The 24,312-nt window shown below is 44.5% G+C and overlaps 2 protein-coding genes across 2 annotated transcripts; both read right to left on the minus strand.

Annotated features, from left to right (window-relative positions):
* Window positions 1–725: 725 nt before the first annotated feature.
* On the minus strand, window positions 726–16,050 carry LOC310856424 (rho guanine nucleotide exchange factor 5-like). The gene is made up of 14 exons (XM_083761851.1): window positions 15,678–16,050; window positions 14,007–14,052; window positions 13,492–13,541; window positions 11,233–11,630; window positions 9,496–9,656; window positions 8,729–8,881; window positions 8,003–8,132; window positions 7,820–7,894; window positions 7,593–7,682; window positions 7,116–7,258; window positions 6,269–6,412; window positions 5,967–6,037; window positions 5,663–5,767; window positions 726–1,840 (listed from the first exon to the last, which is right to left on the minus strand). The coding sequence occupies exons 1-14, from the start codon at window positions 15,811–15,813 to the stop codon at window positions 1,698–1,700; spliced, it is 1,845 nt and encodes a 614-aa protein (XP_083617977.1). The 5' UTR covers window positions 15,814–16,050; the 3' UTR covers window positions 726–1,697.
* Window positions 16,051–16,062: 12 nt separating this feature from the next.
* On the minus strand, window positions 16,063–20,216 carry LOC310856420 (uncharacterized protein). The gene is made up of 2 exons (XM_083761843.1): window positions 19,602–20,216; window positions 16,063–18,718 (listed from the first exon to the last, which is right to left on the minus strand). The coding sequence occupies exon 2, from the start codon at window positions 18,694–18,696 to the stop codon at window positions 16,075–16,077; it is 2,622 nt and encodes an 873-aa protein (XP_083617969.1). The 5' UTR covers window positions 18,697–18,718; window positions 19,602–20,216; the 3' UTR covers window positions 16,063–16,074.
* Window positions 20,217–24,312: the final 4,096 nt, after the last annotated feature.

Genomic DNA, 24,312 nt, shown 5'->3' on the forward strand with positions numbered 1-24,312 from the left:
TTTTGTCCCACTTTCCATCACTTTCGGCCATGCGGTCCAATGGCAGGTCTAGGAAACTGGGGCAAACCAGCCTAGGGCCACGCCCCAGGGGCACAGACACATTACGTGCGTGTCGTGCGTTCCTGGAAAATGAGATGTGTGTGTGTATGTATAGTAGTACAATTTGTACTGTGAATAGCAACAGGGGGATAAGGGATATACCGTTACTGTATAGGCCTACTTGAATGATGCAATCTAGAAGCAATGCTGGGTGTGTAAAATAGGCTAGCTGTTTAAGTAAATACACTATACAAATATATAATACATACTCTGGTCCAGGGGCCCATCTCATAAATAACCACTTATAACCTGGCGTGACAGCGTCCCTATTTTGGGCATGTTATTATACAGTAGGGGTAGCCTCGGAGACCACATGCATTTCCTTTCAAAATAAAAGTCAATATTTAATAGGAAATATTATAGGATGCACTGGCCACTATAGAAACTGTGTAGTGTACCACAGCACAGCCACAGGCTGTATGTTTCCCATCTTCCATTGCACTTTGTAGGCTATGCCAGAGTTGTGTGGCAAAGTTAGCACAGATTCACTTACACATTAAACATTTCATATACCTCAAATAAATTATTCAGGCTCACTTCGAATAGATCATGCATGTGTCTGTCCAAACACATGCTTTTATTTGATACATTTAAATCTCTTTAAACACCGTCTATGCATAATATTACAATAATTGTCTGTACATCTTGAAATTGCACTTGAAATTGCACAATCCAACTTTTGGGATGTTGTATAGTTTGCATGCCGTCTGTGTTCTTCTCAACATATAATTAATCCACCAAAAAAAGTTCTATTCAATATACAAAAAAATAAAACATTTAGCTAAAACGTATGTTTCTCACAAAAAAGCTAGTTCAGCTTAAAACACATTTTCTCAGCCCAGTGACACATACACATGGTGTTAGGCTAGTTATATTATCTCAATACAATTTTCATAGATTGTCTCGGTCATCATGCATGTGTCTGTCCAAACACATGCTTTTATTTGATACATTTAAATCTCTTTAAACACTGTCTATGCATAATATTACAATAATTGTCTGTACATCTTGAAATTGCACTTGAAATTGCACAATCCAACTTTTGGGATGTTGTATAGTTTGCATGCCGTCTGTGTTCTTCTCAACATATAATTAATCCACCAAAAAAAGTTCTATTCAATATACAAAAAAATAAAACATTTAGCTAAAACGTATGTTTCTCACAAAAAAGCTAGTTCAGCTTAAAACACATTTTCTCAGCCCAGTGACACATACACATGGTGTTAGGCTAGTTATATTATCTCAATACAATTTTCATAGATTGTCTCGGTCTGAACCCACTTTTCAGTCACAAGGCCCCAAACAAAAATAATTCAGGCACTATACGCAGTCCCTCAGCAACCGGTTGCTGCCAGAATAAGGGCCAAGAATGACCAAACACTGCTACATGCAACCTTACAGTATTTAACTCGTGCTCTTTTCTAACATGGGAGAAGGGAATCCACATTCCCGGTATTCCATCATCCACGTACTGTCCAGAACTGCACCAGCTCGTATATAGCAGAGATCTCCGTTTCAGGTCCGATACGTTCAAATCGAAGGACGGCGCCCCGGGGTGCTTTAATCTCTGTAGTCTCAACTAGTCTGTATGTTCATATTCACACAGCAGCCGTGGCGGTTGTAAGTTTGAGGGCATCTGAGAGGTTGCGCTCTTGAACTATAGAGTTAGTTATGGTCTCCAGGTGAGACTCGGGCGTCCAGCCGCGGTGACGGTCAGACAGCCTGGTCCCCTCCACCCAACCTGGGGAAAACAAAGAGAGACAGATTATTGTAACCCATTAAAACCAGGAAAGCATCCGTGTCATTTTGGATTTTAGCTATAGCACTGCACATTGGTTGGCTATTCGAAAATAGCAGAGATACAAGCTCATAGCGTGAATGTGTGCAAATATTTGAATATATTTTTTTTAATAAAGTGAACATTTTAACTCAGATCTTTGCTTATGGTATTCTATGAAACAAGAGAAGCGGGTCAGTGGTCAAATACATTTTGGGGATCCTTGACATGAAAAAGTTTGAGCACCACTGATATGGCAACATATGTTTTTCAAATCACTTTTAAAGATATTTTCACAGAAAGGCACTTCTTTCCATGAGTTTTAAGTAGATTAATATATTAGTGCATTTGAGCACCGCTACACTTCAGTGGCAATTGGATGTTTGGTGGTTGCTGCTTCAAGGAAATACATGGAAAAGCTCAAGATGTGGGGTAAGCACTCCCTCTAGATGATTGCGTTAATATGGCAATTATTAAATCTCCTATGAACTGGTGGTTCCTGAGGAATATAGACAGAACTTCAGGAAGTTTGAAAGAGAAAAAGGCATGTTTGATTAAAGTTAATGATTAAAGATTAAAGTTGATCATTAAGCATTGCAGGAGCTGGTTTTACGTGAAGAGTTTAAGTGCAATCAATGTGTACCTGAATGAATAGAAGATGACTTAAATTGTCTATTAAAGCGTGGCGTGCATTTTATCTGACAAGTTTGTTTGTCTGTGTTCAGTGCACCAAATAGTGAGAAAACGTATAACTCTAGTTCTGTTCACAATAATTCTCCCAATACTGGGTGTTGAATTGTTTGTAATTGAAACATAAGGAGCAGTAGTTTTCTCATTCAGAGTACATAACATTAATGGAGCATTCTATTCAGGTTAAAAAGTACAGCAGATTAAAACCAGTAAGCACAGCTGCACTGTAGTGTATGAAGGGCGAATCTGTGAATATTATTCTTATGCATATGCAAAATATGGATATATACGCATGTTGTTAAGTAACTGCTGGAACATTCAGGGGAGAAACCACTGATTCTGCAAGTCACACACAAAGGCATCCTGCTCCACTACAACCATTTTCCCAAAGAAGGGGTGAGAAGAGAACGTTTACGACCTCATGTGGCTTGGTGAGATACGAAACAGACTCCGTTGCCTTGTTTACACAGAGAGCGGTCATTTGTTGGTTATTTTGCTGGTCAGCAAATTTATAACTGGCCAAAGGTGACCAAAATGGTCGATCCAGGATATCTGGACCAGTCCTGGAAATACCTTGAATAACAAAAGACCCGGACCTCACACATATAGAGGGGGTGTTAAAGGATGCAGTCATCCTAAAGCTGTCCCAGTGGACTGGGGAAACCAATTGACCAGTCCAACATGAAGATCAGAGGACACACACAGCCCTCAAATGTTAGTGGATTCCCACCCTTAGTGTCTGTCTGCCTCTATTACTCTCTCTCTTTCTCCGTCTCCTATTCTTTCTCTCCATCTATATCTACAGGAATGAAAGAAGACCGAAGATTACTGCCTAAATAAAATTGTCATTTGATGTGTGACAATTTATATAAATGTTAACAAGTTTACAATAAGTAAATGTTTACTATTATAGCTTTTAAACCTACATTATAATACTGCAGACTTTCAATTCCTGGAAAGTTAGCAAGCTATAATAGAAGCCATTATTCTTGCGTTAAGAGAAAAAAATACATTTTAAATCTCGTTTGAAGTGACCAAACCTGCCTTACCACTAGTGGATTTCCTCCTCTGAGACACAAACCATGTAGGATTTCTTTTTACCATATTATAATGAACATTAGTGAGGACCAATTATATGAAGATAGGTTGAAATTGGGTGAAGTCATCCTTTAAGAGTTAGTTATCTTTGTGTTAAGACTTTTCCATTTGGATTTAAACCAAATTTAGTAACTGTTTTTAACATGTCAACTGTAGCTTCACTTTATGGTTTGTATCCAGTTTTATCTGACAAGAGTTCAAGCCATCAGCTTACCAGTTAAGCCCCTCAATCAGGCCTGTCAAACCCGAGTTTAGAACGTGAGCCTTTTTGCCATTTTTGGTGCTGAAGCGGAGAGAATTGTTTTCATAAGTTAATGCTCCTGGAGCCATCAGTGGTTCTGGGACCACCCTGGAGGGAGAGTTCACTCAGAGAGAACAGACTACTAAGCCCATTGTCGGCTTGGTCTCACTTCTGCAACTCTAGGGGTCACTAAAACCCAACTCTGTGCTCTGCCCAACTCTGTGTCATCACGGCACAGAGAGGCATCTGGGACCCCAGACATTAGACAAGGAATGAAGCTGAATACATCACTGTCAAACTGCCTCCTCTAGTGGGAAAGTACTGCATCTACTCAGTGGTTCTTATTCCTTACTAATGGATCCACTTTTTTCTCTCCAGTTTCTACTTGATTTAGAACAGTTTCTCAATTCCATTTGTTCTCATAATCTAAAGGCTTGTGAGTTCGAGCCCATTATTCCATTATAGAACGATTGTATTCCCAAACGCTTTCTGCTAATAAATATGTTTCGGCATACACTTTCTTCTGTATATAGAGGGTATGCGCATGACATCATCATCATACCCAGAAGTTATGCGGGAATGACTACTGAGTGGCAAAAAACTACTTACTGGCCTTGACAACAAAACAGAAAAGTCCTATCTTATTGCATTACAACGTTAAATGTTAAACTCACTTTTCCACTCACTTTGCCAATCAATTTGCCATTCACTTTATGCATGCACAAAAAATCCTATCTATATTAATTAGAATATTTAACGAGACCACTAAAAAAAATTCTGAGCGTTGTGAGCATGTAGATCGGCTATTTTCAGCAAGTGTAAAATCATTACGACGGCATCAAGGCCAGGGGAGGATTTTCCAACGGGCCTGTTGGGCCCAGGCCCAGGGGCCTCTGAGCTAGGGGGGCCCCTGAGCTTCAGGCTTCACGTGACCGTGTTGCTGTCGCTCAAGCTTAGGGGCCCCCCAAAAGTGCAAAGTTAATAACAGTTACCTTTGAACGTTTTGCCAGTAATGGGCTTATCATGTCAATAAAATAAGCCCAAATGTCCTAAACCAGTGGCTTTCAACGGATTGTGAATGAGGGACCACCACCCTGACTTAGAATCAACCTGGGGACCACTGTTGTCTCGGGTGGGGATATGGGCTAAGATTAGTGCTTTTGTAACACTTGCTATGCATGTTTATACAACATCCCACTGTGTCTCAACTCTCAACCAATGGTCCATTGAATAATAATCTCCTAATAATAATGACTTGCGGTGAACTTCCCCCTCTTGAGATTTCCACTTGTCAGTAAATGACTGCATGGGCGGTCATCAATGTCACCAGGTCATTCAGTTCACTGTTTCTCAACTAGTAGAAAGAAAATGTAATAAAACAAATCTACAAATCCTACATTACTAAATGCATGGTCAGGGACCACATGCAATACCTCCACTGACCACCTGTTGAAAACCCCTGTCCTAAACCATCATAATGATACTTCACGTGTTTAAACCCTCAGTTTATCCATAAGGCTTCCAGAGGGAGGTCTCCAAAAACAAGGGGGGGGCCCTTTGCATGATCAAGGCCCACCAAAACACATATTAGTCGACTAAATCAGCCATAGATTTAGTCGACTAAAATCGCATGACACTTAGTGGACTAAAACTAGACTAACACTAAGACATTCCCGATGACTAAAATATGACAAAAACTAACAAAGACTATGACTAAACTAAAATTGAAATTTTCTACCAAAAACAACACTGCTTACCATCACTGCTCTGTTGGTGCACCAGTATGATGTCAGCCTTGTCTAAGGACAGCTCATCTGGTTGCTGTGCAACGAAGGCTCGGATGCATTGCATCTGCGTGAAATCTAGAGGACAAGAAGAGAGAGAACAGGTCAGATCAATATGTGACACTTTGGCCACATTCCCCACTGCACATGGGGGATACCAATTTCATTCAAGTTGGAAATGGGAAGTGATGACACAAAGAAATGAACAGATGAAATTAAAACTGGAACACTATAAAACTGAAGCCGAGTGAGTATAAATTAAGATGTGCGCTCTCACCTTGTGCAGCAGAAAAATCGATTTCGGGATGCGGCCGCGACACAGCCGATATCCAGCGTAGCTTATCGCTCCTGAAAACAGAAAGGAAGTTCACATAAGACTTTGCAACGTCCATAAATCCTGTGTTGGGACATTTACTGTGATGAACTGGAATTATGGTTCTGTTGCTAAGTTTTATTCCGTTTATTTGATATTTTACTTTAGACTTGTGACACCAGCTGAAGGCATTGGTACAGTAAGTCGTGGTAAAGTAGCCACAAGTTCAACGGTCAATCATCGTCACTCTCTCTTTGTTCTCTTACTGTGTGTCTGTCCTGAGCAGCAGGGCTTTGTTTGAGAGATGGAGACGGAACACATTCTTCTGTAGGGAGTGGAGCTTGATGCGACAGTTCTCAGCACGCAGGTCTGATACCGGAGAGTGGTCTATCACTGTGAACCTGCCCCCTCTGGATGCAAAAAGGAGATAAAGTCAAATCGAATATATCTAGATAGTGCTTCTTTTTTTTTTGAGTGGTGCAACCACTCCTACAACCAGCTTGCAATGTCCTCGTACGTGTTTGTGTGTCTGTGTGTGTGTCTGTCTCGTACTTGTTTGTGTGAGCATGAGTATGTGACTTAAAAATAGCAGTAGGGGGCGCCAGAAACAGTGAGAGGGGTAGTGACTCTAATGAGAGAGAGTGAGAGAGGTAGTGACTCTAATGAGAGAGAGAGATAGAGAGAGAGAGAGGGGGGGGGGGGGGGGGGAATTGCACCACTCAGTTCACACGTGTGTGATTTTTAACTTTACAAGGGATGTCTAGTATTCCCCTTTTATGTTAGACTTATTCATTGAGACATAAACAAAGGAAAGTTGAAAGGAAGAGATAGAGCTGCCAACAGCATATTTGGGAGTATTGCAAGGTTCTTGTAAACAAGAGATAGGACAACTACATTTGGTGAGCATGTTCAGAGAGAGGGGCATAGAGCAAGGGCGAACTTCAGTGAGAGATGGGGAAGGTATTGTTAACAGCGTAGAGGATATAATATTAAGATAACAAAGAGGAAGGCAGAGAAACATTCACTGAGAATTAGCAAGCAAGTTCAGTGCCCAACATGAAATGATTTGTTTTCAATTGTGGTTCAAAGGAGCGGTGAGCAGCAGAGACTCACTCTTTGTGCAGCGAGAGCAGCAGGTAGTCATTGAAAAGGTGCAAGTAGACGGTTCTCTCAGTCTCCTTTAGGGAGAAGTCCATTAACTCTGTCACTGGACCCTTTCTCACCATCCTCCGAGACTGACTCACCAGGGGGAGAGTCTGGAGCACACACACACACACACACACACACACACACACACACACACACACACACACACACACACACACACACACACACACACACACACACACACACTACAGTTAGGAATTTAGCTGACAGAGGCATTTACCTATATTGCAGAGTAACTTCTAGTCACTTGTCAGTCGCAAGTGTTGACCACAGAGTTAGATGTGAGCAATGGCATGTGAGCAATGGCATGTAGAAAATGCAACCAGGTTGTTACAGATTTGGATAGACTTGTGTTCTTTTGTTGATCCGTGACATCACCCCCCAAGAGGGACTATTGAGGTAAATTGAGTCCTTAGTACTTACCCTGCATTCAAAGTCGACCTTGGCACTGAGGGAGACCAGGGACTCTATACTCTCCATCTGCGTGATGCTGTCATTGCTCTCCTGGATCAGCTGAGGAACGGGGGAGAGAACCACAGGGAGAGAAGTAGAGACAAAAGGGAACAAGAGAAGAAATGTGAGATAGGGTTACGGGGAAGTGACGTAAAACATCATGGCAGAAGAGAGAAGGAGACGGTCAAACAGTATACCTTCTCCAACATCCTCAACGCTTTGATGGCCTGCACCACCTCCTCAGTGCCAGGTGCCGTTCTCTTCACGATGTTCTGGACAGAAGGAAACGGTGTGGAAGTAAGATAAACGCAAGCAGGGAAAACGGCACACTAGAAGATTCAGGACGTTATCATCAAGTACACACACAAATACACACACACCTGGACCAGTAGTTTAATGCGTGTAATCCTCTGGAAGGGGAGGATAAGGAAGGAGCGCAGAGGAAGCCTCTGACAAACGGGACTCCTCTCTAACTTCTCCACAACCAGCTTGAATCTCGGATTCTCATTCCTGAGAGGCAAGAATACAATGAAGTGAGTTTGTGTGTGTGTGTGTGTGTGTGTGTGTGTGTGTGCGTGTGTGTGTGTGCGTGTGTGCGTGCGAATATTTGTACAGCGGTATACAAACAAGTATTTGCTGGATAAAATCCCACCAGAAAAGGTTTCCTTATACGTCTACTGTATGCTGTCTAATAATACATACAGTATATGGAGTAGTCGAGCACATCCAAATACCGTGCAAGGCAAGTGCTCTGCTCGACCAATAACAGAAGACATGAAAGAAGATCTGCACGCTCTATAGCTCCCTTAAGTGAAATCTACTGGCACTTCCACAAGTGACTCAGTACGAAGAAGAACATTAGCTTCAAACGTCAGTTTTGGATGTGCCAATAAAATGCACTCAAAGCCTGATTTATTCTTATTTGTGCGTGTGTGTGGGTGTACAGTATGTGGGGCACATCAAGAGTAGACCAACAAGCTCACAACATGGCACAGTGCAATGTCCGACTGCCTATCAGTAAAGGAAGATAAATAGAATGTACATACTGCCAGTCACTATAAAGGAAGATAATAAAATGTAGGAAGAACAATACAAAGTTGACTCACATGAGTCTCTGGTAGGTGGCGTCCTGATACGACTGGTTGGTGAGGTAGGGCACGTAAACCGTTCTGAAGCGCTTACAGTGGCGAGCGATGATGTCACACACAGAAAAGTGCATGGTGTCCGACTCCACCTTCTCCTCCAGCTTTGACAGAAAACTGAAAGGAAACGGTAAGGAGAAGCGCGTCAAACATCCGCCCAACCATATATCCATGTACAGTCTGTATATGAGTTAGAAATCATACTGGTGAGGCACAGGTAAGGTAGTACATGTGATATGTAACACATGCCGAGCACGAGCACATACAGTATGTGACCAGATTTGACTGAGAGCCTGCCATTGCGCAAATTCCAGCTTTTCACCAGAGGAGAAAAACCTTTTTTTTTCTTGATGAGTTAATAGCACAGGCAGACTCTTTACATACTAGAGCATGTCTGAAATAAGTGTCAGAGCTGTACATCGACATGTATGAAATAAATGCTTAAACATGTACAGTAGCTAGGTGTAATGTTAGAGACCACAGAAGTGAACCTTTCAAGCCTGTTTTCTCAACTCGCTGTTTTCTGCAAGACATTACTCTATATGCCATATCTCCAAAACTGGTGGGTCAAACTGAACAACCAATATGTCAATATGACGTGAAAAAAACAACGAAAATTCAACAAAATCCAATGGCAGTGCCTCAGTCAAATTTGGTTACTCAATTCTAGTTTTTTGCAAAGACATGGCTGTACTAGATGGTGCAATCTAAAACATATACATTAATCAGACCTGTGGCTGATGGCGCGGACGTCAGCCAGACGAGAGAACAGCCAGTTCCTGTCCTGAGTGGTCAACAGCGACCCCAGCTGTTTGGACTTGACAAAGTTATCCACCACGATGTCCAGACTCCTGCAGTAGGATGCCTCCGATGTCACCACCTCAAATCTCACCTGGCAGGAAGGAAAGAAGGAGGAAAAGGAAGGATGGAAAAGGATAAATAAAATAACGTTAAACAAGCTTTTAGGTAAATATATCACCCATATTATGGAGAAAGATCAACTAATTGATCTGGAAAAAGTTAGGACAACTGAAATGTAGAAACGATATTTTGTAGGCTTGATGCAGCATGAATTTGTAAAATATTTAGACCTTGCCATTTTGATCTTGTTGTTTTATGCTATAGGCACATTTAGACACTAAACACTATACTTGCATGCTGTTGTATCACAGTTATTCTACTATTGCATAATTACAGTCAACATTTATTACTGTAAAATCACTATGTCTCTATTCTGGTATTTCCCTTTGCATATAAATTAATGAATATTATACACTATGGCTCCGACCCATTTAGACTATACTGCTGGCTGATTGTAATAATGAATTGCATTTGTATAGCGCTTTTCCAAGTGCTCAAAGCGCTTTACAATGGTTCATTCATTCATACATTGGGAGGTGAAGCAGCGAACAGTCGACGCCAGCGTCCTCACTTCCCGTGCACATTCACACACCAATGGTGGCGAGCCCCACACCGACCGACTCATTGGAGGCAATGTAGGGTTCAGCGTCTTGCCCAAGGACACTTCATGTGGACAGGAGGAGCCGGGATTCAAACCGCCGAACCAGGGATCATTGGACGACCTGCTCTACCTCCTGAGCCACAGCCGCCCCGCAATGCTGAACTGGTAATCCAACCTCATTCTATGCTTGTGCTTATTGTATGTGAACAGGGCAGGAGTGTCGGCTACATTCCTAAAATGTCAGGGTCTAATTACGAACAAGACAGAAAAGGACCTCTCCTTCTCCGGAATCCAATCATACAAGAACATGAAAGTCCAAAGACAACTGGGAAACATACTGCATCATTGAGAGGTGAACGAACTTGGCTGTCGGGGGGGGGGGGGAGCTTTGAAGTGATGACTAGATATAGTTTGCTGTGAAACGAAGGGAGTTTGGGGTTTTCCAAAATCGAAACTAAACTTCCACAGAATCCACAGCATGACCTGTAGTAAAAAACAAGCTATACCTTCAGGCAGACACATTTCACTTGAAATGTGGCAACAGTCATTTCTGGCAAGTGGTGCGTCAGCAGCGTCACCTTCTGTCATTTATATACTGCCTATTTACAGCTGTACAATTATAGCCATTAATGATGATTAATATGCAATTAATCAGTCCCAGTGATTTGGGTAACAACAATGAGTCTAACTGCAGAATATTCATTGTGACGATCAAACGTCTTAATTTGCAATCACACACCATCACTTCGGTGGCCCTACCGCATACATTTGACAGGGATCTGAATCAATGTCAATAAAAAATATTATATCATTATTAGTACCTTTTGTGGTCTGCTTATTTCCCTCAAACATGTCATTTCTAGGACCAAAGCAATTACTAGGCACCCGTACATTTTAGGCTTAATTCATGCTTTAAAAAATGTAGGCTTGATTCATACTATTCAGCACACAAAACTGATGCACAACAACCACTTCTTCTCCTGCAGTAAGTGGCTCTGGAGGTTACCTCCTGCAGCCGTCTCTGGTCCTCCGTGAACTCGCCCAGCTCGGTGCTGTTCCTGACCCCGGGAAGGTCCTGCCACAGCGTCTGGGTGTTGGTGGCGAGGGAGAGGCGGGGCGAGGATGCCCTGCGCGGCGCCGGCAGCTCCGGGAGTGGCAGACTCTTGATGCTGGCGGTGGAGAGGGAGTGCGGGTGGGGGACGGGCGGCAAGGGAGGCAGGGGCCTGCGGGCGGGAGGGGGCGACGAGGAGGTCGGGGACGACGAGGAGGAGGTCGGGGACGACGGTGCAGACGACGACAAGGACGACGGCGGGGCGGGGATGGAGACAGTGTCGGAGTGAGCCTGCCGCAGGATCTCGATGTTCTGCGCCGCCTCGCTGTACTGTTGGTAGAGCTGGGCTGCATCTGAGAGGAAGAGGGAAGGAAGGAAGGAAGGAAGGAAGGAAGGAAAGAAGGAAGGAAGGAAGGAAGGAAGGAAGGAAGGAAGGAAGGAAGGAAGGAAGGAAGGAAGGAAGGAAGGAAGGAAGGAAGGAAGGAAGGAAGGAAGGAAGGAAGGAAGGAAGGAAGGGTGAGAGAAAGAGGATGAGTGGTAGTAAATGGAGGGAGAGAGAGAGAGAGAGAGGGTAAGAGATTTTGAGTCGAGAGGGTTATGTTTGTGTTTCACATTCCCTTTACACGTACTTGCCGGAATGCAAGGTCTTCAGCAGCAGCTGTTTTTTTCCCCCCGCCAGTTAAGAGATATGAATAAACCTGCAGAAACCTGTCTGAAGCCCTGGAGCGCATATGTACATAGACGCACACGTACAAAGCACAGACTAACAAATCTCACAGGGTCTGTCCAATTTCACGCAATATCCCAGTGACTCATTGGGCCAGAGAGCTGCTGCCATTTTAGGTCGTTTAAAAAATACAAGATTGTAGAAGGAGCCGTTTCCTGCCTGTATCTCCCTTCAACAACCAAAGTATCACGTAAACAACTAGTGAGCCAGTGGCCGCACACAGATGAATCACACACAGCGATACAAGGAAAATGCTCTTTAATCACGCCATTAATCCCCAACCACAGCGAGTCAAAACCAGATAGCCAGATTAGATCTGTAAACACGTCACTGTCCCAGGCTATTATGTTGACCAGTCATAAATGTTGTATCTGGTTTTTAAAGGGATTATCCTCAAATGACGTGATTCATATCAACCACATGTGTAATACGTAAGACCACAAATGTTTGGGTTAAATTAAATGTGAAATGTCAAGTTATGACTTTACACGGAAATAAATCAATGAATTGACATTTCAGAAGAACATGTACGTCATGCATGAAGTGAGACAGAACTGTCATATACATCTAAAGATTTTTTATAATCAGCATAAAAATATGTCCCAGTGCCAGGTCATAGGCGACAGTGATCTAGACTAGAGTACAGTAGCAGACTAGTAGTGACAGAAAGGCCATGTCCTGACTGAGTCCTTATACTGAATGGGAATCCTCAGACGCACATTGGGAAGTGGTCATTTAATAATGGCCAATTCCCCATGTGTGCTGCGGTCCCCGTCAATCCTCCACTGTTGGCCTGGGTAGGATGCAGACAACCACACGACTACCCTGAAACAGACAGGGTTACTAACCACTACTTATCACTGCAGCAGCCAGCCAAGTGCTGTCAGGAAACAAACCCAGGACTCTGTGGAAGTGTAGAAGTGTTCTACCTCTATGCCACACAGATATACGCTGCCCATATGCAATGCCCTTAATACCCAGTACCATTTGTCTTGCTCAGGAATGGAATGGTAAATGGTGCATTTATATAGCGCCTTTATCCAAAGCACTTTACAATGTGCATTACATTCAAACACCGACATCAGAGAACACCATGCAAGTCAGCAACCAATGCTCATCGGGAGCAGTTGTTTTGTTAAAGGACACTCCGACACTAGGGAGAGGTGGGGATTGACCCAAGAACCTTACAATTCCCAATCGCCACCCTCATACTGCATGACATTTCACAGTACAGAATCAACCAGTAGTAGCCTGAATTCACATTATAATAAGAATTCCACTGTATAATTTTCTTACCCTTAGATTTTATTAAATATACTAAGGCCCATCGTATTTAATTGGAACTGATGCATTAGCATTGTAATATTGACATACATTTCCAAGAATGTCAATTTTACATGTATTATCCATAGTGGCAAGCAGTATATGATTCTGTTTCTGTTACTTGAAGTACAATTCTAACAGTGGAAATAATAAGATATACTCACTGAAAAACTTGGAGTTTCTTTTTCTTCTTCCAATTGTATCCAAAACATTCCTGCAGTGGTGAAGATTGACAAAGACACAGAGTCTGAGAATTGTCCTCGAATTGCACCTTTCTAAAACTATATTTTACTGTATATATGGAACATAAGCTTTACCTAACTTTGCTACTACAGTGAAAACATGCACATGTTACTCGTTGTTTGCTTTCTTGCGCTCTTTATTCTATCCCTTTGCTTGCTGTGATTGTTATGTTATCTATGCTTCTGCATTGTCTGAAGGAAGACAAACAAAAATATGTTTTACTCTTATGTACCTGTACACAAGATGTAACAATAAAGTACAACCTTGAACCTTTAACCTGATACAAGTGTGAGTATAATCAACCTATAAACACAACATCACAACGCATCACACACTGTTCCGTTCTTTGAGAAAGCCACAACAAAAACACAGAATAAGCATGTATCTGAAACAATAATGCAATAAGCAAGTATCAGAAACGGGTTACTGGACTCACCTCAGATCCACCTCTCCCCAGCTGTCACTTCTACAATCCTCCTCATCTGTAAGAACAACATATCTGTAATATCGACTGACAACATAAGTCCTCATCCATTCTTCACACAGCAGCATGGTTCGGTCAAACGCGCCCATCTCTGCTATGGCCGTACTATACCAATGATGTGCAAGAAACTAAAGAATGCTTGCAGAATAAAGTCAAAACTAAATAAATGTGGCAATATGAAGAAATGTAATAGATAGCTAAATAAATAAATGAAATGTATTAATAATTAAATTAAATACATTAGTAAATAAATAAAGCAAGCCAATAGAAACAAAACTATACTACTCAGTTTAGCGACCGAGCGTCTGTCTGTCATTAATGTGTTCTGGCTGCCAGACAAGATGTGAGAGACCTGTTATAGACTCAGGTTAGAGGGATTTTCCTGCTATCTGATCTCCACCCATCATCCACTACCCGTCACTGACACACTGCAGAAGCACACTCCCACTTCAAAGAAACACGCTTGTTTAGAGGGAAACTGTAAACAGGACTCAAAGAGTATGATGAAATTACCCCTATAACATGAGGAAACATATAGGCTGCAAGACAGGACAGGAGCCACAAGACACCTTGTTGCTTCATAAGGCCAAATTTGAAAAGGATACATACTATAGGAGGCCACACAAATGAAGAGTTTTTGGGGTTTTAGTAGTGCACATTCTGCACAAGATATCAACAAATCAGTCATTTCCTCTCTGTGGCAGCCTATTTGTTATTGTTGATCCAGTTAGGTGATTGGAAATGATTTGTTAAAAAATTATTAGTGGCTTTGAGGCGATTATCAAAGCTGTGAGTTGATTATTTGGTCAAAAACGGATTAGTGGACCAGTTTGGAGAAGCCAACCACCTGATTTTGTCCACCATTTTTGCTTCTTGCTTTACCTGGTGCGGTGAATATTCGGGTTCTGCGATCGCCTGCAAGACCTTCCTCTTCTTCAGCCTCGTTTAAGGACTCTCGTTTTCGTCTCTCTGTGGTTTTGCGGATCCCCCTTCTCCGAAAGCGTGTCTCAGGGCCCAAATCTCGGAAACTGAAGCTGCTCACCAGCACTGCCTTCCCCTCTGCCGCCACCTCCCCACCCTCTTCGCTCTCCCCTGTCACCTCCTCCTCCTCCTCCTCCTCCTCCTCCTCCTCTCCCTGGCTCCTCATTTCCACCTCCTCACCAGAAACCCTCTCAAATGCCTCCTCATCCCCCTCCTCTTCCTCAGTTTCCCCCATTCTCTCCTCGGCTCCCCCCTGACCTCCGACTGCTATGCCTGAACCAGGGAGCTCCACCTCATTATCATAGCAGAGACTGGGGCAGCTGCTGGGTTTGTACAGGGTGTTACTCACGGAGAGATACATCTCCACCTCTCTCGCTCTGTTCTCTTCCTCAGCCCCCTCTGATCCCCATTTCCTCTCTTCAATGATCTCCTCAGCCTTCCCCCCGTCCTGAATCCTATCCTGCATCTCTCCCACTGCTGCCTTCTCTACATGCAGCTGTCTACTAGATGGCTCTGTGTTCGTGTCCGTGGGAGTGCTTTGCGTATCCTCCCGCCCTGTGTCTAACAGTGTGTCAGTGTGTGTGTCATCATGCATGTCTGTGACCTGGTCAGAATGCATGTATGTTTGGCTCTGCCCCGTACCTCTCAGTTCCTCCATCTCCTGTGGCTCGGCCTCCCCCTCGCCCTCCGAGACGTCAGTCCCAGAGTTCTGATTGCCTGCTTTCTGCTTCTGCACCATGGCGTAGATGGGCACCTCACCGGCCCCTTCCCCGACCATCTCCTTTCCTCCTCCTCCTCCTCTTGCTGTTGCTCTCCCTCTGGCATTTCGTCAGGCTGATTGACCTCCTGGCCTTCCTGTGACCTCGGCTGGGGGTCATCAGCGATGGCGTGCTCCTCAGAGCGGCCCAGGATCTCGCATATAACGTTTTTGGCCCACTTGAGGTGGGGGGCCTGGAGTGACGCTTGGCCTCCTCTTCCAGGCTCCACGCTCCACTCATGCGGATGCGGATGGCCACCGCCTCCTCTTCTGCGCGCACAACTATGTGTCCGTTTTCATGGGAGGGAGCTGAAATGGGTGCAGAATCCCCTGGTAGCCAACCGCGCCGTAGGGATCGATGGGGCTTGCCATGCATTCCTTCTCTTTTTCCTTCTGCTCCGTAAGCAATGTCCCTCTCTCTCTCCACGCCGCAAGGAGCTTTTCAGTCTCAGAGTTTTTCCTTATTGGACCTATCTCAGCATACGGGTGCTCCGCCTTGCCCTTGGCTCCACCACCGGCCTCAGAGTCATTTGGCTCTGCCGTGTACCTGATCCCTCTGGACGTATCGTCCCCTTCTCCCTCAGCCTCAGACTCTCGTTCTTCGTTGACGTTGATGACAGGACATTTGTCACTTCTGCTAGGAATAGGAGGCGAGTCACTGTGTCGTTGGAGCGTGATGTTGTCACCACACACACTAGTACTTCCTGAATGTGACTGCCTGGTGTCCACCGTCAAGTCGGGTGACTTACTGGGCCTATCAGAGTGAGGCAGGGTTTGCCCGATGACACAAAAGACAAAGGTGGGGTTTTTCTCTGTCACCTGTCTGTTCCCTTCTCTACCGTCTCCCTCTTCTTGGACCCTATCCTCACTCTCCTCTCTCCATCCTTCCTGGACGTCCCTCTCCGCCCCATGCCCCTTATGGCTAGCCTCACCTTCCCAGGATTCCCTGGAGTCCCTATACAAGCGCTCGTCCTCCTCATCCCCGCCGCTGGAGGCAGTGACAAAACCGTCCTCCCCCAACGGCATTTTATCCCTCTCCCCATCAGTCCCACTCCATCCTTCGCTACCTGAGGACTCGCTACTGTCGCAACTCCCCCCCTCGTCCCCCAGTCGCCTTCCTTCAGCCCGTCCTCTGTCTTCCCCTGCCCAGGCCTCTCTCACCTCCTCTCCATCTACGCTCACACCCTCCTCCTCCTTCCCTGGCTGCTCTAAGTATGTAACTCTGGTCGCTCTCGGGTCAGAGTACCTTTCCTCTAGTTCCCCTTTCTCTCTGTGCGTCTCCCTTCCGCTCCCTGTGCCCGACTCTGTTCTCTCCTCTCCTACTTCATCCTCTAAAGAGGAGCCTTGACTGTACTTTCCTTTCCCTGGCTCCAGCCACATCTTCCTCGGCCTTGTCCGCTCTTCCCCTCGTTCCCTGTCGGGTCTCTCATCTCTCTGTCGCTCCCCACGGTCTCTCTCTGTGCCTCCTCCCAGCCCCCTCCCAGCACCGGCACTCTTGTTCTCCGCCATGCTCTCTTTACTGGTCTCCTCCCTGTCCTCCTCCCTTGCCCTATGCCGCTGCCTGTCGCTTTCCACATCGCTGCTCCACTCCCCACTGCTCTGGCCTTGTGGCGGGTCCCTCCCATGGCTACCCCTGCCCGCCGCCTCGTCCCTCCTAGGATCTGCCTCTCTCTCAGTCCTCTTATTGTGCCTCCTCCTCTCCTCCGCCTCCCTGTATCTATACGGCTCTCTTTCCCTCTGCCTGTCGTTGCCCGTAGCCCCTTCTCCATCCCGCCGTCTCTCACCCTCCCTCTCTTTTCTCCTTTCCCTATCCCTGCCCTCCTCCTGCGTCACGTGTCTCCCCGTGTCTCTCCGTCTATCGTCCTCCCTGTGCCGCTGTCCGTCTCTGTCTCTCGCCACTCTCCCCTTGTCATCTCCCTCGCTCTTGCTGTGCCTCGTCTTCTGCTCGTGGCTCTCCGCCCTCTCCCTCTGAGTCTTCTTGCTCATCTCCTCATCGCTGTCTCCTTCACTCCTGGTGCCCCTCTTTCCTGCCATCCTCTCTACCCTTTCTTGGCCCTCGTGGTCCGAATAGAGGTCCCTCTCTGGTCTTCTGCGTGGCGAGGCCCCACGAGGGCCCTGCCTCTCTCCAATGTTGGGTTTCAGTCTATCCCTCTCTCTAACCATGTCCTTCTCTTTTCTGTTACATGGGTCGTTGACCTCCGGGTCTCTCTCTCTCCTCCTTTCCCGGGAGCCGCGATCGGTTTCCCTCGGTCTGTCCCTCTTCCCCCTCACTGTCCTGTCTTCTATTCTATTATCCCGGTCTCTCTCCTTGTGCCTCTCTCGATCTCCCTGCCTCTCTCTCCTCAACAATATCTCCCTTTCTCTTTCCAAGTCCTCGGTGGCTGTTCTTGGTTGCCGTTCCATCTGCCTCCTGTCACCTCTGACTGCGTCTTTCTCGCCAAACTGGTCTTTCCTCCTGTCCCTCTGGCCATCATCCTTTCTCATTCGGGGAAATGTGTCCCCTTTGTTCCGTGCCCACTCCGCCTCTCTGTCGAGGACCCTTGTTTCAAAGTGCGAAACAGGCCTTCCATTGGGCCGTGCCTCTGCCTCTTGCCTCCCCTCTCGGTCTCTCCGGTCTCTCTCCCCATGTCTTGCTCTGGGTGTGGGAGTCCCCTCTTTCTCAGGGTACTTCTCCCGAGAGTCCATGTCTTTCCTTTTGCTTCTTGCCTTGTCTTGCTTTAGCCTCTCCATTTCTCTTGCCCTCCATTCCTCCTCTCTGGTCCTCTCTCGCTCCGTGGGGGCAGCAGCTCCCGGTCTAGGGCTGGGATCCCGGGATTTCCGTCCAGCAGGCTTGTGGCTACGGTCGCTGGAGATGTGAGCAGATAGCGTGTCGAACAGAGCCCAGCTGTGCTTTTTGGTACCCATTATTACGTCATTATTTGAGAAGCTGAAAGACAGGGATTCAGAAGAGTCAATAGACAGGGATTCAGAAGAGTCAATAGAGAAATAGTCTCAAATGTATAATATGTCATTTGTTTTAGGATTTTTTTATTATTCTTTAATTAGGTCAGTGTAGAGAGATAGGAAACGGAGAGAGGAGAAATGTGATAAAGTCGAGGATCGGATTTGAACTCTGGTACTCGTGCTCACTAGGAGCACATGATCTGGCTGAGTCACCAATTCTCAGATTATTCTTGAAATAAGGAATCACTGGCATGGTCAATAATAAATCACTGGCCGAAAGGAAGCTGGAAAATCTAACCAAGAGGTTTTAGTTTGGGTTAATTTAGCTTAGCCTTTTTGGCCCTCTCATATGCAGTGGGCTTATCTGATTGCTTCTCCAAAGAACTCTGTCAAATAACTGACTTGACTGCTACAACTGGAAAGTCCACGTATTTCAGTTTCAAAATAGCTATGTATGGGACACATATGGGATATATCGTTGGATGTTTTGTAGTATTATAAACATCCTGTTTCTTTAATATTGGAAAGCTTTTCGTGAACACACACCATGTCCCTTTGTACAGGCTTGTGCCCTGCTGAAGTTCACAGTCCACAGACAGAGCAAACATTCAAAACATTAAAATACAGCAATCTATAAGACTGCATCGCATAGTTCTTAGGTCGAACAGCATACCAAATGCAGAATAGACTCATGGAGCCAGAGCTCATGACACACACTTATGGCATGTTACATGTAAACCACAATAACAAAAAGAAAAAAAAGAAAATCAATCTGTGTTCAAAGTCGACAACAAGAGCCTAGAACAGTGTGACTTGGAAATACATGCAACAGTAAAGAAGTAAACAAGTAAACCTGAGAGACTCACCTGAATAGAAGAATCTTGGAGAGGTCTAGTCCCCCCTCCCCTCCCTCCCTCCTGTTGGACTCAGAGGTGGAAGCATGAAATTGCACAACTCACAAGCATTCCTTCACCGAATTCAGTCTTACTAGGCGGTGGACAAAAAACAAAACAAATCAAAATAAAATGTTGATCTTTTATCATGTAATCCTGGTGCTCTGTCTCTCTCGTGTTCCGATAGCTTGCCTTTAACCTCAAATGTGTCACCCTGGAAAAGCCTAATGTTTATGCCTTAGCACTCATTGCTTTCCCTTCTCTGTCTAGCTCTCTCTCTCTCTCTCTGGCTCCCCCCACCCACCTCCCCTCCTTCTCTCCTCGAATTCCCAAACAAGTTCCAACAGATTGACACTTATCTTCCCCCTCCTCTCTGCTTCTCTCTCTGTCTTCTTCCCTGCCTACCAGACCCAGTTTACAGAACAGGGCAAACTGTCTGCCACAAATCAAGTCAAAAGGCCGGCCAAGTAGGACCACAAATCACTGTCCTTTCCACACCCCTAACGCCAACGTGATCACTTCTTGCATTAAATGACCTCCTCAGCAAAAACACAGACAAGTCTCTCTTTTCTCTCCTGCACCATTCTTCTCTCACCAAACCAAAGGCAGGAAGTGCAACACCTCCTTGGAAGTGCAACACCTCCCTGAGACGTGATTGGTCCATACGGTGTAGCAGGGTGTGTCTGCACACACAGCACACAGCCAGGTAAAGAGCTGTGATTATACAATGGACAGTGGTGGGGGAGGGGAGATACAGAACACACACACACACACACACACACACACATGCACGCACGCTCGCACACACACACACACACACACACACACACACACACACACACACACACACACACACACACACACACACACACACAAATGGACATATAAATGTGAAATGTGCACTCACCACTTTGGAGAGCTAACTGAGCTTTCGCTGGGGCCTATAAAAACTCCCCAGACATTCCCCTGAGAAGTAATAAATATGGGAAAGACGTGGAAAAACAACAGTATGAGGCAATTGCACAAAAATGGAGAGCAGAGGAGGAGTCTAAAGCTATACTGTGCCGTGTGTGTACAGTACGTGATCTTACCCCATATCAGGGTAACGTAATACTGGTTAATTTAATCACAGGAGCTGTTTTCACTGTTTTCTGTTGGCTGGGCCCTGATGAATGAGAGCAGGTAGAGAAAGGTTACACATTCGAATTCCTCAGACATAGGCTAGTGGTTCCCAAACTAGGGTTTAGACTAAAGGCCATATTTATTTAAATGTTAATGTTTACATTTATACAAAGATGTTATGGTAGGGTCATTATGAAAATGTATATATATAATTATCTGTTACTATTTCTATAGAATTAATATAGAGGTTAGTTTCATCTTTAAATATGTCACACAAAAATTAGTTAAATCACTGCAACTGAGAACATATAAGACTAGTGGGTCGCACTCGTCGTCAGACTCCAAAAACAGGTTCTGAGATGCTATGTTGTGGACTGAATGCTTTTACACACCAGGGGTGAAGTATGTCACACATCTCTAATATTTTGTATTCATTTCTAACCCACTCTATGTCCAGTCAGTGCAACCTTGCACGTCAGCAATGACATTTTGCTGACTGAAAGTGCTGTATTCGTTTTTTCAGATCAAGGATGATTTTTTTCCCCAATATTGCACCACAATAATATGTTTTACTAAAATAACCAATAGTGTGCAATGGCTTTAAGAGCAACTTTAAGAGTAGATTGATGGTAAACGTTACATTCAGGTCCCAGTATGAAGCCATTGGTTAAGTCTCTGGCACAATTAGTCATTGGAATAATGTTGTCTATTTACTATTTACCCAGAGGGTCATTGAGTTAAGCTTTTGAGAATTCCTATTCTAGAGTGCAGCATTCCTTAAGTTTAGGGTAAAGAGTCCCCATAAGGGAATGAGCTATAACTGGACCATACTAAAAATGAGCACAATAATGACTCAATGACTAAATTGCTCACAATTCCCATGTGTGTCATTTGTACTCATTTGGAAAGATTTTCTTCCACTTGAGCAAGAGTCCACCAGAAATACTGTATTTTCTTCCGCGTGAGCAAGTCCACCAGATACAGCCACGTGGCTGTAACGCACATACTTACATGATTATGAGTCTATGACTAAAATGGGAACCCTATGATTTTTGTTTTGATTCATTTTTAAATGAAATGAAAAATAAAAGCTTTTATGATTGATAATTTTGGGAACTATGATATACAAATATGATATACTACAATTACATTTTAAACTATTGTGCTGTAGCCACAACTAAGTCAACTGCTGCCTTATTAAAAACTATACTGGGTGTAGTCAAAATAAATCTTGCAAATAGGATAGCAAACAGGCTTCTCGTGAATTGTTGACCCAAGCTAATCTTGTCACACTATGTTAATTAACAATGGGTGGTTGAGACTTTTTCTTGGCCAAAGCAAAATTATCTTGTCAAAAACACTCGAGAGGATCTTAATCACACACACTGTATGTACATTTGTCAGATATGTAGCCTATAATGTAATCTTTAAGCACAATGTCTGTATTGCAATGTGATCCATGTGAGGCCTCAATGTACTCTTAACTGTACCGTGGTCCATGACCCTTGCTGCTGCACAAGCATTTCCTGTAAAAGATAACATTAAATGTAATCAAAGCCGTGTGGAGACAAAAACAAAGAGAAGTCAACAGTAGGCATGTGTCTGTCTGTCTGTCCACACTGTGTCCTGATCATCACCGGCCACACACTGGTGGTGACAACACACAGACGAGGGGTGGCGGCCTCTGGGTGCTCTGTTGATGTTACAAATAATATTGACTTGCTGTGACTCAGTCACTGACAGCATTGTGGGGTTGATGAAGCATATCTATTTTTACCATCTTATTTTTTGACGATCTTGCAAGTCAAACCTTACGGTCAAACGTGTGACTTTTATTCGAAAGAATGCTACAAATGGAGATGATAAAATGTATGTAACACAAATGTTATATTTATTTATAGGCTGTTTAGTGTTTATAGACTGTTGTTGCTGTTGGTTAATCACCTTCTTGGTGAGCCTGTCTGTGTGATATAGGAAAAAACTTGAGTAAATGTTATTATCAGAAGAACACTAAAAACACTCACACAATATCAACACTATAGCAACAATAAACATCTGGGCACAGCAGGTCCAAAACAACATCCTCCCCCACAGACTGGTGGATGTACTGGGGGAACTGGGTTTTCCACACATTTCCACTGCATGTGGATTAAGAGCTTCCTGTCTGGTCGCAGTCAGAGGGTAAGAGTGGGACAGCATACATCTACGTCCCTCAGCCTCAGTACCGGCTCCCCATAGGGCTGTGTGCTGAGCCCGCTGCTCTACACCCTCTACACACACCAATGTACCCCCGCCCACCGCAGCAACACCATGGTGAAGTTCACGGATGACACCACAGTAGTAGGGCTCATCTCCAAGGGAGATGAGTCTGCCTACAGGGATGAGGTGGTGCAGTTGACGGACTGGTGCAGAGAGAACAACCTGCTCTTGAACACATCCAAGACCCAGGAGCTGGTCATAGACTACAGGAGGAAGAAAACAGTCATTCCACCACTGTTCATCAATGGGGACTGTGTGGAGAGGGTGTCCTCTTGCCGTTTTCTGGGAGTCCACATGGAGGAGGGCTGAAGAAGGCCCAGCAGAGACTCTACTCCCTGAGGGTGCTCAGGGGGAACAACATCACACAGAGACTGCTGGTGTCCTTCTATCGGTGCTCCATAGAGAGCATATTGACATACTGTATATGTGTGTGGTACACCAGCTGTACAGTGGCGCAGAGGAAAAAGCTCCAGGGGGTCATAAATACAGCACAGAAGATCTTTGTCTGCCCTCTCCCCACACTGGAAGAACTACACAGAGACCGCTGTCATAAGAAAACTCTGAACATTATGAAAGACACTTCCCACCCCGGTCACTCACTATTTGAACTGTTGCCATCAGGCAGACGGTACAGAGTGATCAAGTCAGGGACCAACAGATTCAGTAACAGCTTCTATCCCACAGCGGTAGTTGCACTCAATGCTGCTAAAAAATGATCTGTTGTTGCGACACATGTTAGTTTTTTCTGCTATCTTAAGTGCAATAAGGGTTTGTTGTGCGATAACAGCTAAAATGACATGTTTGTGCATTAGTGCTGCAGGGGTTGTGCAATAACAAGAAGTCATGTGTGTTTTGTTTTAGCTTGTATGTTGTTTTGTGATATGATGCACTGATTGGTTGGCACTTTTAATTTCGTTGTACATGTTGCAATGACAAATAAAGATCTATCTATCTAAGAGCTTCATAATCTCTCATCTTCAGATATATATTTTTGTTCCCTTGAGGATGTGATAAAATACTATGCATGGAAGCATACAGGATCCACAATACACGCCCTCTTGTCTAAAGTTTTGAGTTGCAACATTGCCATGTTTTATGTATGTACACTGTACAGTATATGTTTATGTTGCAGTGTATAAATGTGTTTTCTATATGGCTGCACTATTGTGATGGTGTGTGGCATTGTGCCAACCACATTGCACATTATTGGTGGATAACACAGACATACTGTAGCTGTAGGTGATTAACTGGAAGGTGATTAACAACAGCCTTAGTATAAATATAATGTTCTGTCTGTTTGATT

This window comes from Protomyctophum parallelum (assembly GCF_964188405.1).
Source record: "Protomyctophum parallelum genome assembly, chromosome: 3".
Classification (NCBI taxonomy): domain Eukaryota; kingdom Metazoa; phylum Chordata; class Actinopteri; order Myctophiformes; family Myctophidae; genus Protomyctophum; species Protomyctophum parallelum.

Coding starts and splice junctions, on each gene's coding strand:
- LOC310856424 (XM_083761851.1), bottom strand. CDS start 15,813: ATGGTCGGGGAAGGGGCCGGTGAGGTGCCCATCTACGCCATGGTGCAG. Junction 8,882..9,495: donor GTCCGCGCCATCAGCCACAG/GTCTGATTAATG, acceptor GTTTCCTTTCAG/TTTTCTGTCAAAGCTGGAGG. Junction 7,259..7,592: donor AGGTCGACTTTGAATGCAGG/GTAAGTACTAAG, acceptor TGTGTGCTCCAG/ACTCTCCCCCTGGTGAGTCA.
- LOC310856420 (XM_083761843.1), bottom strand. CDS start 18,696: ATGGGTACCAAAAAGCACAGCTGGGCTCTGTTCGACACGCTATCTGCT.